The 15623-nt window shown below is 42.4% G+C and overlaps 1 protein-coding gene across 1 annotated transcript in view; it reads left to right on the forward strand.

Moving 5' to 3' along the window:
- RGL1 (ral guanine nucleotide dissociation stimulator like 1) overlaps positions 1–15623 on the forward strand; it is an 84558-nt gene that overhangs the window by 51299 nt on the left and 17636 nt on the right. Inside the window, exons 5-8 of the mRNA XM_072868121.1 lie at positions 7113–7297; positions 10302–10426; positions 11097–11312; positions 15156–15259. Of these exons, the coding sequence (XP_072724222.1) occupies positions 7113–7297; positions 10302–10426; positions 11097–11312; positions 15156–15259 (630 nt within the window). The remainder of the gene's footprint in view (positions 1–7112; positions 7298–10301; positions 10427–11096; positions 11313–15155; positions 15260–15623) is intronic.

The following is a 15623-nucleotide window of genomic DNA, read 5'->3' on the forward strand; positions in this document are numbered from 1 at the left end:
ATGCTTGTCCCTTTCCATTTTGCAGCTATTAACACGATAGACCCAGAGCCACTACAACTGTGTTTTTGAGGATTTGAACTTTAAAAGCCAAGTGCCTGATTGTCATGAGCACAGAGCACAGATGCTCTTTGAGCTGACATATTAGTGTCTCTAACTGGATACTTGTGGTTAGAGGTTTTTACTGAGAGCATGGCCCTTCTCTTCATGGAAAATTATTGGGAGTATGGGATATTGTTATTGCATGAGGGTCTTGTGGAATGGGGTTATTGGAATAGGTATCAGGGAAGGTTTCTGTAGATGTGTAAAATATGGTCATTGGAGGGCTAAGCTCTCACACCTAACTATACAACACAGTCCTAAGCATTTGCAGAACTGAATAGGACCTGCTGCAAACCAGGGCTGTTGTCATTTGGTCATCTCAGCTCTTTTTCTGATGGCAGTGGAGCTCATGAGATCTGCTTCCATACAAAACTGGGTTTCTTGTCTCCTAAACATCTTTGCCCGCTTTCCATGACAGCAATACCTGTAAGTCACCTCTCACGCTTGCCACAGCATTTATGGCTACTGGCTGGAAGAGATCTGAAATACAGGGATGGTTTCAGTGTCGCAGAGGAAATCTTCAGGATTTCCTCTTCTCAGGAAGTTTAGATGTTTATTGTGCCTTTCATTCTGGAACCAAGGGGTTTGTTATGTCTCTCATGTTATGTCCTACTCTGAACACCACAGTAGGTGATCACGAGACAGCGGCCATGACCAGTGTGTCATGTTATGTGACTGCACACAAAAGTCCTTTTCCCTAATGTCTCTGTCAGCTCAGGTGAACAAAATTATCTTTAAAAAGTTTTTTGATATGCCATCTGTGTCTTCCCAGCCTGTAATATGTGATGTGTGCTAATTGGTGCACTGAAATATATATGCTGATTTACCGGCACATTGCTATGAAGAACCAAAGATCTCAGTCTTTCCTGCAGCAGAAAAAAATAAGTTGATCGTCATTTTTTATCCAGGATTGAATTTTCTTATAACTTGAAGAAATTTGGTTATTTTTCCAGACTTCTTCCAGTTTTTCCACACTTAGTTGAAATTTGTCAACAACGTTGTAAGTTATTCTGGAAAACCATAGCATAGATTATAAGTCTTATTTTCTTACAAAATCAAGTTGAAATGATGAAAAATCCCTGCAAAGACAGGCTTTAAAGAAACTGCCATAAGCATACATTTGTGCAGTATCTAAGTTCCAATCTAATAGGTGAGTGTGGATTAAAACCTACGTAAACCAGGAAAAGCAGATAAACAGATCACTTCCCTCCATTTCAGGCAGGGTGGAAACCACCTTGATTCATCAGCTCTGGTTTCCCCTCATCCCCCTCAGTCTGTAGAAGGATTGCCTGCGGGCAGTTCTCTGCAGTTAGTGTCTTTTTAGCTAACTGCATGTGTCTAAGAAGGTCCAGGATAACTTTCCTGAACGAGATCCAATGGTCCTATAACTCCTTAAGCATCCTTTCCCTGCACTGCCAGCATGATCGAGATACCTTTTTGCATGGTACAATTTGACAGCCCCTCCTTGTCTTTGGGCTAAGGGTAAAATCAAGATTCTGCTGATGTGTCTTTGTTATGCATTTCATCCTAAGATTAGCAAGACCAATCTGTCTTCTGGGTTCAGCTATCTTGGCACTTCAGGCTTGATAATGGGCACTGGAAGCATAGTGCTGCCCATGCCGCACGTGCAGAATTAGGGTTTTATCTTCATAAATGAGGCAATCTCACTAACTGTGTGTGCTCATGGGGGTTAGGTTCAGGCTTAGATTGCTTTTTTACAGAACCCGAGGTTTCATGAATGGGCAGTCTTTCTACTAAGACAGCAGATAATGAGTAATATGGTGTGGAGGAATATGCAACTTCGGTTTAGTCCCCAGACTCCACAGCAGCAATTGATGAGAGGAAGGGCACCAAAGGAAGCATTTGATTTAGCACTTCCACTGGGAAGCTGCTACCCTGAAGGAGCCACAAATACCTTGTTTCCTGCCTGATGTTTTCCCACAACATCCCTGGGAGTGGTAATAGAGCAAACATTGCAGCCCCGCCGGGCCACAGCTTTTCCCACTGGCACATGAAGGAATTAAGAAATTATGTTCTGCTTTTGATTGCGTGCATAATGTCTGGTAGTTATTCAAACGTGGTCACAGTACAGCTAAGCAAAGATACTTCAACTGATTAAACAAAGCATAACTCCAAGGTAATTTGCAAGTCTTGCTTTGCTAGCTTGACAAACAGTGCAATACAGGGAAGCAGGATTACAATGAATGCCAGTAATAGAAAATGAGTTGGTTTTATCTGAGGTGCTGGCTTTATATACTTGGGAGAGGGCTATTTCTATTATTATTGATTGCAATGGATGCCGGAGCAGTGTGAGGAGCACCAGCAGTGGCGCAAGCAAGCAATGGCGGGACACATGAGGAGAGATACACGTTGGACAAGTAGAGGCTTGACTGAACAGGGGGTGTTCCCCCAGCAACTGACCCCAGACCTGCTGACTGGATGAGACAGCAAGGCATGGAGCCTGCACCCGGCAGCGTGGGATATTTAAGCAGGTGAAAACAATCAGCCTAGCTGATTGCAACGGACACCGGAGTATACATATTTCCCAGCGGGCAGGCATGTGGCAGCATGGTGACCACCCAGCAAAAAGCAGTATCCCCTGCTTCTCCTGAGCTTCTAGTGCTTGGTAGAACGAATGCAGCCACAGAGACAGAGCTCCTGTTCAAGGATGCGATCACCCAGGTTTCCAGCTGTGGGATGTATGAAGTGATATTCCTAGAGGTGGAAAGTGATTGCAAGCAAGACTGCAGGAGGTGTGACCAGACTGATGAACTGCTTTGCTTGATGGCTGAGCTGCAGGAGGAGGTGGGCAGACTGAGGAGTATTTGAGAGTTTGAGAGGGAGATTGATCAATGGAGCTGCACTCTGCCACTTGTGATGCATAGAAGCCAACTCAGTATGGCCACTACGGAGGCAGGTCCTGGATCTGCTTTGTGCCAGGAGGAAGGCAGTTGCACAAGGGATAAGGAGGGGTGGAAGAAGGTTACAGCACAGAGCAGTAAGAGAAACACCTCCTTACCCTCTAAGTTACCCTCTACGATACCCTTACAGAACAGGTACAAGGCCCTGGGTACGGTAATGAGAAAGAGGAGGGACCTGCGCAATCAGTCTTAAGATCAGAGACACCAACCACTTGCAACAAGACCTGCATTAAGACCAGCACTGAGAAGAAACAATGGCAAGTTATGGTCATTGGCGATTCCCTCCTGTGCAGAACGGAAGCACCCATTTGCAGAATGGACCCTCTTTTCAGGGAAGTTTGCTGCCTCCTGGGGCCTGAATTAGGGATGTCACCACAAGACTGAAGAGCCTAGTTCAACCTTCAGACTACTATCTATTTCTGGTCTTTCATGTGGGTACAAATGAGGTTGCAACAAAAAGTCTGAGGTCAATCAAAAGAGAATTCAGAGCCTTGGGAAGAATGCTAAAAAATTCGTGAGCATAGGTAGTGTTTTTCTCAAGCCTTCCAGTAATGGGGGGAGACTTCAGAAGAAACAGGCTAGCCCAGGATATCAATACGTGGCTCCAGGACTGGTGTCTGTGCCAAAACTTGGGGTTTTTAAACCATGGAAGAGCCTTTGAAGAGACAAGGTATATTGAGGCCTGACAGGATCCATCTGTCCCAATGGGGAAGATGGGTCTTTGGGTGTAAGCTGGTGGGGCTGATCGAGAGGGCTTTAAACTAGAATTGATGGGGGAAAGGGGGATACCAATAGGATTGCAGTAGGTAAGCCAAGGGTTGACATGGCATTGCCAGAGGGTGGCAATCCTAGTGGAAACATTTACACTGCTCCTGGGAGCTCGAAGGGCTCAGGAGCATATCTGAAATGCTTGTACACCAATGCACGCAGTATGAGAAACAGACAGGATGAACTGGAAGCATTGGTCATCTCCCAGAGCTACAATATCATTGGTATTAGTGAGACTTAGTGGAATGAGTCCCACGATTGGAGTGCTGGGATGGAGGGCTACAGGCTGTTGAGGAGAGGTAGGCAGGGCAGGCGAGGTGGAGGTGTTGCACTATATGTAAGGGAGAGGTCTGATTGCACAGCCCTTACCGTTAGTGATGATGTGTTTGAGAGCCTCTGGGTAAGGATTAGGGGGATGGAAAACAAAGGAGATGTTGTAGTGGGTGTCTACTACTGATTGCCCAGCCAGGATGTAAGCACTGGTGGGTTTTTCTATAGACAATTAGGAGAAATGTCTGGATCGGTAGCCCTTGTCCTTATGGGAGATTTCAACTTCCCAGACATCAACTGGGAATATTATAGTGCTGTGATGAGCAGGTCTTGGAAATTCTTGAAGTCTGTAGGAGATAACTTCTTGTCACAGGTACTCAGTGATCCAACTAGGAAAGATGCCCTTCTAGACTTGCTGTTTGTGAATAGAGAAGGACTCATGGGGCATGTGATGGTAGGTGGCTGTCTTGGCCACAGTGATCATGAAATGGTTGAGTTTAAAATTTTTGGTGTAATGTGAGAAAAAGGACAGCAGAGTTGCTACCCTGGATTTGAAGAGAGCAAACTTTAAGTTATTCAGGGAGCTATTTAGCAGAGTACCCTGGGAATCTGCTTTTGAGGGCTTAGGAGTCCACAAGTGCTGGTCAGTCTTTGAGAACCACATTTTAGAAGCACAGGAGCAGGCAATTCCACTGTGTCCTAAGTCAAGCAAGCGGGGCAGAAGACCAGCTTGGCTGAACACGGAACTCCTCATGGACCTCAAGAGGAAAAAGAAACTGTATGATCTCTGGAAGTGAGGTTAGGCTTCGCAGGAAGATTACAGAGCTGTGGTTCATTTATGCAGGAAGAAGATGAAAAAACGCCAAAGCTCAATTAGAGTTGAAACCAGCCAGTGTTGTTTCACATAACAAGAAGGGCTTTTTTAAGTATGTTAATAGCAAGAGGAGGTCTAAAGAAAACATTGGACCGATACTGGTTGAAGATGGTCATCTGACTAATAGGGATGAAGAAAAAGTGGAGGCTTTCAATGCGTTTTTTGCCTCAGTCTTTAATAATACTGATAGACCTTGGGCTGCCTGGTCCCCTGAGTTGGAGGACCATGATTGTGGGAACAGTGATCTTCCATTTGTGGATGCTGAAATTGTAAGGGACCAGCTGTGTCAGCTGAATGTTTGCAAGTCCATGGGGCCTGACGGGATTCACCCCAGAGTACTGAAGGAGCTAGTGGATGTTACGGCGGGACCCCTCTTGATCATCTACCAAAGGTCTTGGGATTCTGAGGAGGTCCCTGCTGACTGGAAGCTAGCCAATGTTATTTCAATCTACAAAAAGGGTGTGAGGGAAGACCCAGGGAACTACAGACCTGTGAGTCTAACCTCAGCCCCTGGAAAAATTAGGGAGAAGATTATACTGGGTACTGTTGAAAGGCATTTAAAGAATAATGCAGTCATCAGGCACAGTCAACATGGGTTCACAAAAGGACAATCCTGTTTAAGTAATTTGATATCCTTCTATGATAAGGTCACCCACCTAGTGGATGAAGGGAAGGCAGTGGATGTAGTTTTTCTGGTTCTTAGTAAGGCTTTTGATACTGTCCCTCACAGCATCCTTCTGGCCAAGTTGTCCAACTGCAAGATGAGCAAGTACACGGTGCACTGGGTGAAGAATGGGCTGAAGGGCAGAGCTGAAAGGGTTGTGGTGGATGGGGCTACATCTGGCTGGCAACCAGTCACAAGCTGTGTTCCTCAGGGCTCAATCCTAGGGCTAGTGCTGTTCAGTATTTTTATCAATGATCTGGATGCAGGAGTTGAATGCACCAGCAGCAAGTTTGCTGATGATACCAAACTGGGAGGTGCTGTTGACTCTCTTGAGGGACAGGACACCTTGCAGAGGGATCTAGATAGATTGGAGCATTGGGCTATGATTAATAGGATGAAGTTTAACAAGTCCAAATGCTGGATTCTGCACCTAGGACAGAGTAACACCAGGCACAAGTATAAACTGGGAGAGGAGTGGCTGGAGAGCAGCCCTGCAGAAAGGGATCTGGGGGTGCTGGATGGCTCAATAGGAGCCAGCAGTGTGCCCTGGCAGCCAAGAGGGCAAACCACATCCTGGGGGGCATCAAACACAGCATGGGCAGCTGGTCAAGAGAGGTGATTATCCCACTGTATTCAGCGTTGGTGTGGCCTCACCTTGAGTACTGTGTGCACTTCTGGGCCCCACCATTTAAGAAGGATGTGAAGGTCCTTGAATGCATCCAGAGGAGGGCAACAAAGCTGGTAACAGGGCTGGAAGGCATGTCCTATGAGGAGCAGCTAAGGACTTTGGTCTTGTCTAGCTTGGAGAAAAGGAGGCTGAGGGGCAACCTCATTGCTCTCTACAGCTTCCTGAGGAGGGGACGTGGAGAGGGAGGTGCTGAGCTCTTCTCCCTGGTATCCAGTCATAGGATGCGTGGGAACGGTTCAGAGCTGTGCCAGGGGAGGTTTAGACTGGACATTAGGAAATATTTATTTGCTGAGAGGGTGGTCAAACACTGGAACAGGCTTCCTAGAGAGGTGGTCGATGCCCCATGCCTGCCAGTGTTTAAGAGGCATTTGGACAATGCCCTTAACAACATGCTTTAACTTTTGGTCAGCCCTGAATTGGTCAGGTGGTTGGACTAGATGATCCCTTCCAACTGAAATAGTCTATTCTATTCTGTTGTCTTAATTGCTTTATGTATCATCATTTGGTATCCTGAATTCAATAGAAGGGTCTCAATATAGCTTAAACAGAGATTCTTTATTAGTTTGCATTTTGGGGCTACAACTGAATCCACTCGTAGGAGTGCAAATCAGGAGCAACTTCACTGAAGTACCTGGCAAAATCTGAGTGAAATCTTAAAGATTCTATGCATAAAAAGAACAAATTAAATTCCTTTCTCAGAAAGTCTTCATACTGCCTTCATGTGGGATATGAATGTCTCTGTTTTTATTGTTATATTAGATACAGATACATACAGTTGCATCAATACATGCTGTATAAAACCAGTGCGTTCTCTGTATTTGCTTTTAGTGCAATAGCATCAATCTTACGAGCCTGGCTCGATCAGTGCTCTGAGGATTTCCGAGAGCCACCCAGCTACCTGTGTTTGCTGAAGTTGCTGGATTACCTGAAGAAGAATATACCTGGCTCTGACCCGGAGAGGAGGGCACAGAACCTCTTGGAGCAGTTCCAGAACCAAGAAGTGGAAAACGATGGTAAGTTGCCTTTCCCTTCTGTCTTTCTGTTGTCCCAGACTGTATAGTACCACAGGGATTTATGTGGAGTACATTTTGTCAGCTCTCATGCTAATTGACAATATTGTGAGGCTTACCAGTGACTTTTTTTCTTGTTTCTTTTTTAAAAAATAATCTCTGTATGAGGCGCAGGTTCTGTGTGGGATTAAATAGTCGTACAGTATAGGTGCCTATGCCTGTTCATTCTGGGGTAGATTGGGAAATCCAGCACTTCTCTAATATTTAGCCAAAGCTTTGAGATTGCTGCAGCAGCTAAGTGGTTAATTGTCAGCACATTTCCCATGTCATTGAGTTAAAACACACACCTGCTATTTAGGTGGTCTTCTCATTTCAACACCCCCCCCCCGCCCCTCCCCCAAGAAAAGCTCAAACCAACAAAAAGCAAAATACAGAGCTGTGACAAAATACAGCTTGAGTCACAAGCCTTGTTGTCATAAAGCTTTTCTTCCTAGTTACCATCATGTCAAAGGAAGTGTCTGTGGCTGTTTTTTCCTATTTGAGTGGCCGGCTGCTGGTATCCAAGGACAGAGGAAAAACTTACGTTAATGGGGGTCACAATCTACTGAAACAATAGTGAACTGTAGTAACACAAATATGCTGTGTGCAGCGTCAAGCCTGACACATACCCTTATCCTGGTCAGAAAGCTTCCTGTGGCATAAGCTGAAAAGTCATAGGAGCTCATGTAGTGTGTGAATGAGAACTAGAATCAACTTCCAGCTTTGGTAGAAGGGTGAGAGGGAATAATTCATGTAACAAAGGATAAAGGAAATGACAGGAAAAAAAACATTTCATCCCATAAAAATCATGTCTGCCAGATGTTCCAGAAATACCATGTCAATGCATAATACTGTGAAATGCCAGATTAACTTAGTCATTAACACATACATAAAAAGGAGTACTGCACAGAGCCCAGGCGTTTTCTTTACTGAACGCAAGTAAGCGAACAAGATTGCTAATATGTGCCTATTGATGCCCTTTCCTGGGTTTGGTTTCCACAGGTCAAACAAAGAAAGCTCACGAGAGCTATATTTGGGTTCATCTGTTGTTCGAAGTGAGAAGAAGTTCCCAGCAGCCCTGCTTCTGTATTTGTTTCCTCAAGTAACAGTTGAAAAGCTTCTTTTCTGAGTTATAGATGGGTCAAGTTGAATTATAACATTTTCCAAATTGTGGCAGAATAGAGGCTGTTAATTAGAATAAAATAAGAGGAGGAGAACACAGTTAACCTGCAGGGTCTGCAGAGAAGAGTTTTAGAGTTGTCACTTACTTTATCAGAGCTCCATCTTTGTTCATTTCAGAGATTTCTTTCAAAACTCTTAATGTGTTGTCTGCAATCAAGACTTGCTGATAATTATTGTTCTAAAGCATTCGTATTGTGCTATGAATTTACAAATTTGGGTCCTAATCCTACAGTTTGATTTGTGTAATCAGATCTCCATTCAGTGCTGCCATCAGCCATGCCAGTAGATTAGATTGCAGTGCCAGGTACATAGATAAAAGCTGTTCCCCGGCCTCAGAGCTTGCAGCTTGAGCAATAGAAAGCAAGGTGAGTCAGAGACTACAAATTCAGAAGGGGCACGTGTTTGCTCTCAGTGAAGTCAAGAGGGCAGTTGGGCTTTGAGAAGGCTAAATGGATCAGAGCGATTTGAAGATGATGAGATACTTGAGTACAAGAGGATTCCAGCTTCTTGGGGAGTAGGGAGAAGACTGGTTACACATTTATGAAGGTGAGAGAGAAAGGAGAAAAAGAGGCATGAAAAAAGAAAAGGAAAACCTTGCGTTGCACTCCAGGACCTGATTTTAAGGGCACTGTGAGCTTTTGAGCAGGGTTGCAACTCAGTGATGAGGATTTTCAGTTGAATTTCAAGAGCTGAAAGGAAAATGAGCAGTTACATAGCCAAAAAGAGAGAGAAAAAAGGTGACTCTTGTAACAGTTCAATAGAAGTCCATTTAATTATGTGTATTGTTACAAAACAGCCACAGAAAAATAATGCTGGAACAGACGTCTCCATTTATTGCATTTAGCTCTGTCAATAAATTGTGCAATTGGAACATACAGACGGAAATCTGATAGAGCCTGTAGTTACAATTTGTTACATCAAAACGGTAGCAGTTTACATTAATGATTAGGTTTTGCTAATTAATGAAGAAAGGAAAAATAAAGTATTTCGAAAAACAATTATGAAGTATCACTTTATCTGCTTTTGTTGCTTTAATGTCTGTTCTGCTTTAATTGGATATGAAGTATTGCATAACATACTCTGAAATGCTCTGCTTGTTTTCGTTAATGAAATCTTACTAGTAGTAAACTCAGTACTTTCGTTGTTAGTCTTCAACAAGCCCTCTTTTTTTTTTTTCCCTCCCTTCTTTTGGAGTTACTGTTGCCTTACAGTAAAAGGGATTAGGAAGAGGATTTATTTTCAGGGATTTTCTGTTTGACTTCCTCTACCATGGGAAACAGGGGCATATTTCTTTGTGTTTTAATGTGGCTTTGTTCCCAACCTGTGGGAGCCAAAAGGTGACATGGGAACACCTGTGAAACCCCTTCCCTTCTGCACTGGATTGGGTCCCTCGATGAGGACAGCTCTCCACTCTCACCTCTTCACTGCTGCCCAGTGCAAATTTAGAGGAAGCATTCAGCTGAATGTTGTAGATGCTCACTGTATTCCCTTTTCTGGGAAAAATTCCCAGAGAGGGAAGGTGAGGGATGCTGGAATAAATTCTCTTCAATATAGTCCATGTAGTCCTGTGAAGGCACAAATGGTGCCAAGAAAATATGGTATCTTCTTTTATTTCCATGCATGGGAGATTTCTTTTTCTTCCACCTTTTCTTTGCCAATTTAATCTTCTGCTCATCATCTTTCTCACTAAAATGTGCAGCACAGTGGGGCCAGTACATCAGGCAGGACCCTTTGATTTACTGTTTGCTGTATAAATTTACTAAGTCGTGTTTTCCATCCTGGACAGATGGGTTCCATAACACTTCCCCCTGTAACCTAGATGATGAAGAGGAACTGGAAATCAGCAGTCCAGAAGAATTCTCTTTTTTCCAAGAAGACCTTGTGGCAGAACAGTTGACATACATGGATGCAGTATGTAGAGTATACGTACTACTTGAAATGCTAGGCGAAATAGTGTTGGGCTTCTAAAATTTTTTTTAAAGTTATGTCAATGTAAGTACAGTGTAAGTACAAGTGTTAACTACTTACCTGTAAGTAAGAACAGGTCTGTTGTTGGGACACAACACAGCTCTGCTTGGTTATCCAAACTTGCTTCGTCCATTGGGCTTTTTCCTTCAGTCATTCTGAAGGTTTTTGTTTTGTTTTGTTTTAAAAAGTGTGAATGTATACTGTGTAGCCTTTTTTGCAAAGTTTAATATTTGACACCTGAGAAATAGCACATTTTGACTGTATTGTTACCTGGCCTAAAGATGTATAGGTACTCTTTAACTGTAGTGCTCTGATATTTGGTTTGTCTGTATCAATCTCCTTCAAAATATCATTATATAAAAAAAATTTCCCCTTGGTTATGAAACTGATATAAAGGTGTCTCTTATTTTCCGAGGACTTTATAGCTGACAGTTCTTTTAAGGCATCAAATGTATGCCAAAGTGTATCTTTCAAACTAAGAGAAAACAAATATTTACCTTTTAATACCATATTAGATTTAGATCCAATTTGTACTGTAAACATGCATTTCTTCTTGTGGACAATAGAGATCTAGGAGAATCCTGCTGACTGACACACCTCTATTTCACTCTAGAAACTCTTCAAGAAAGTTGTGCCCTACCACTGTTTAGGATGCATCTGGTCTCGAAGGGATAAAAAAGAAAACAAGCACCTAGCACCTACCATCAGAGCCACCATCTCTCAGTTCAATGCGGTTACCAAATGTGTTGTCAGCACTATCCTGAGGAGCAAAGAACTCAAAACACAGCAAAGAGCCAAGATCATTGAGAAGTGGATTCATATTGCACATGTAAAGCATTTTTTCTAGACTGTTTAATGTTTCTTGTGCGGGTGCCTTGGAGTGAGGGAGTTGGGAGGGGAGAGAGGGGTTGTATGCATTGGTTCCAGGCCAGTGAACATCTTAGCTCTAATTCTTTCTATTTTTGACTGACTTTTTGTAATAGCAGATGAAGTATTGCCCTTCCTCTCCTTAGTTTCTTCCCCACCATGGAAATGGGGTTGATGCTTATCTCTTCACAGGGTTGGGAGTGCTAATTAATGGATAAGGCAGATACTGTGTCTTGCAGATGGGGAGTGCCATTTACTTGATAATGTAACATTTATGGTAAGACAGGTATAAATTCAGCCAGTTCACTTCCCTAGGAAGAAAATACTGCTCATATCAGTGAAAAAAGTGAAGTGATGGTTGATATCATCCAAAGGTTAGACTTGTTTTCAGAGGAAAGTTTAACAAGAATGGAGTAGGACTGGCAGTCAGAATAAGCTTTGCACTTACCTGCCTTTGGCCATTCATGTTCAGTCAATGAGCATCATGCTCCTTCTCCTGCACCTATGAACACCATGGGAGTTGAAAACAGATATGGTGGAAGACAGCACAACTGTTTGTGTTTTCATACTTTTATATATATGTGTGCGTATATATGAACGTAAAGTAAATACAAGGTTTTAAGTAAGTGCAGACAAAGCTAACTTAATTCTAGGAAGTACTAGCCTCTTTAACATGGAAAAAATGAAATTCTTGTTTGTAGTTTTTTGTTTTGAAAAATTTTTGAGGCTGAAAAGTTGTTTGCCTACTGAGTTATTCACAGTTTACATTAGGTACACAAAATAGCTGGTTTGGAGGGGTTGAGAGGTGCAAGCGGTGACCAGAAGAAATAAGTCGAGTTACAATATGGTATTAGTCTCCTCATCTTCTTACCTTTCTGCTTTATCATTGTCTCACGTGTTTCTTTAACACATTTTTACTCTTTGCTTCCATTCCTTTGTCTTGTAGCAGATTAGGTGTTCCTTAACCTTTGCGTTAAAGGGTTTTGCATGCCTCCTTTACATAACTCTAGTTTGCTAATTTATTAGATTTTATCTTTAATATTTTATTGTAATCTTTTTAACTCCCCTTCAGAGCACTGGGCAGCTGGCACTAAACTAGATGTCTCTTTTAAAGAGAACATTAAAGCACTTTCATATGGACTTGCACTGACTTTTGTTTTAAGAATCACATGGATTTTTTCCGAGCTATACAAAATAAGCAGTCATAAAAAGCTCATGCCAAATAGAGGCTTTCCAACCTTGACAATGCACTTCTGTGCTTCCAGAGGCAGTATTGTTAGTCCTGGCACCTAAGCTCTGGCAACTGCATGGTTCAGGAAACTGGTATGGGGAAGTAGTCTTTCACCTCTCTTTTGGCACTTACATCGATTCGTTTTTGTTATCATCTGATGGCTGCTTTATAGCCCGTGTGAATGGATTAGGAAGTTTGATGCCTATTTTCTGTGTGCAGATCTTTAGGTTGCAGAGGGAACCAGCTAAAGGGGCCCTTATGGGGCAGACTGCTCTGCCATCTGGGTGAGCAAGTATGAAGCAGCTTCCTGATCATCACGGGGCAGCAGGGAGGCCTGTGGAAGCCAGGACAGGCGCCACTCTCATCATACTTGTTCTGTGGATGGAGAACTTTGTTCTCCACCTGTGTTGATTCAGTACTTCTCCCTTTACTTAATTCATACACATAATTAAATACTCCAGTTTTAGCTAAGCACATGAAAAATGCATGTGCACGCTCTACAAAATAATTGCACGTGTAGAACAGCTAGTTGCATATATACTTAGCTGCCCACTTCTGAAGAAAGTTGCTTGCTTTGTGCATGCAAATGAGTGTTTTGAATAGTTAGAGGCCTGAATCAGAAAATAATCCACTCATTGAAGTGCAGTTATTCACTGACAACTAACTCTGTAACTTAGCAGCATGGAGTTCCATATTTGTTATCTGTTTGTGACTTTTGGATCCAGTTTCTTGGTTTGCAAGATAAACTGAATACTTTTTCTAACTGCCAGCCCTCTCTACTCCACCTAGATCTAAGGTTCCTGAGCAGGAGCAGCCAATTTCACTCACACAATATTTTCTTTAAAAATAAAAAGTAAAAATGAAATAATGACTATCCTGTTATGCTTAATTTTTTAAAATCAAAGTTGCTTCTGCATGGGATTCTCTCTGGTTTTCCCTTTGTGAAGGACACAGCATGAAACAAAGTTATTCAAACCAGTCTCAAAAATTCTTCTTATATACAAATGGAAGCTTGCTAAAGTTTAGCCTGCAGTCAGTTAAATCATTGAGAACACAAAATCCAGTATTGAATTCCTAATGTGCTTTAAATTATGCAACATGCAATTAAGTCAAGACGGTTCCAAATTGAATCTTCCAGTCCAAACTCCTGTTGTATTTGAAAAAAAGAAATGCTGAGAATTTGTGCTTCTAAATCCGTGGTCTCCCCAGCCTGAATTTCAAGTTGAACATAAAGAAAGAAGGGTCTCATTCTTAAATGTGTCAGTCTCTGCAGAAGAGCTGTTATGTGGCTTCTTTGGCCCCAAACCATGCAAGAATAGCTTTCAGGTCTTGCGTGTCCTACCACATGATCTTGAACTTGGTCTTTATCTAGCCTAACTGCCAACCTGCTTCAAGTGCTGTCTGCCCAATCAGTCTTCTTAAGCCACACTTTAAATGTAGCCTCCTAAGTTGCACAGAGATATTTTTTTCAGGTAAATAAATGGGAGTAAATGTACTTGTCTTGGTTGTTCAGTCAATTTTAATGCAACTCATGAACAGAGTTGCTGATATATAAAGGTCTGACTTTTGTTTATGCTAAGGTTGCTTTACATTTGTTCAGTCCTACAAAGGAAATAAATTATGTCTATTTTCACTGTAAGGATCCTTTACATAATCAGCATTATTAGTGTAATAATCAGCCCCATAAAAATTTGCATAAGTGGAATTGTAGTTTGAATACATTCTCATCTACATGCAACAGTCAAATTGGCATGTGTTTTGTCTGCTTAATTTGCATGCACAGACACCTGTTTGTGAGAGCTTGTATTTGCAAGAGTTTCTTAAGTCGGTGGTGCCCATGCTCTAGTTCACGAGCCACCAACAGATTTACAGGAGTTCCTTGAAGAGTCACAGGACAGACTTCCCCATCCTCCTTGCTTCTATCTGCTTTACCAGGAATCTGTGCTATTTTTTTTGAGAATTAAGTTTCTCAGCATCCTTTTCCGTCAAGGCTTTTGCCACAGAGAAGCTGCATAAGAAATGTCTATGAACCAGTCTCTCTGTTAGGATTTGATGCCAACTCTGGAAAAGCTGGGAAGGTTTTTCTCTAACAGTGTGCACATACTTGAATAACAGGTTATTCCTTTGCATGTCTTTATTTTTAATTGACACTTAGATGATTGAGGGTTTACATTTTAAATACCACATACAAAGAGGCAAAGCCTGTTTTTTCCCCTAAAGGGTAAAAGGGATTGGTAACTATAAAGAGCTTTTTAAGAAGTGTAACATTTGTGCTTTTTAGCCTGGCTTCATGGACTCAGGTCCACTTTTATTTTTACTAGAACTGGAAGCTCTAACACTGCAACATCACCACAAATACATGAAAGTGAGGAAAACAAGATATAAGTGCCAAAGCCCATGAAGTGTTTGGTGGATGGAGGGGGGAGTGATATTTTTGATGCTCAATATTTGTACAGCTGCCTGCTGAGCAGTGAGAATGTGTAGCAAGCATGACACCAGTCAAACAGAAGAGCACTAACGTATTTGTAATGCTGACATTTAATGCTCCTGTATTTTTAACCACTCCTTTCACAGGAATGTAGGATCCTGAAGAATTTTTCCTCCTTGAGGGCCATCATTTCAGCACTGCAGTCCAACTCCATCTATCGGCTAAAGAAGACCTGGGCGTATGTTCCAAAGTAAGCTTCCCCCTCCGCTCCTGTGGCTAGCCCCAAACAAAGGCAAAAAGCTCAGTGCTCTTTCTTTTCATCTTGTTCTTCTCAGTCTTCCTATTCGGCTCCTTCATGGACATCTGTTCTCTTAAAAGAACCTCTCATTCCTGTGAGGCTCAGACCTTTTTTTTTTTGGGTCTGACTGCTGTGAGCTCCTCTTTCATATTGAGGGGACAACATGCCCTCAGGGATACTGGGTGTCTTCTGTCCTTTATAGCATATTGGATCTTTTGCAACCTATTTTGAAAACTATGGGACTAGCTACTCGCCCAGCTCATGCACACCGCTCTTGGAAGGTCAGCAAAAAGGCACCATGATACTTGCCTGTGGT

This window comes from Ciconia boyciana, chromosome 7, assembly GCF_034638445.1.
Source record: "Ciconia boyciana chromosome 7, ASM3463844v1, whole genome shotgun sequence".
Classification (NCBI taxonomy): domain Eukaryota; kingdom Metazoa; phylum Chordata; class Aves; order Ciconiiformes; family Ciconiidae; genus Ciconia; species Ciconia boyciana.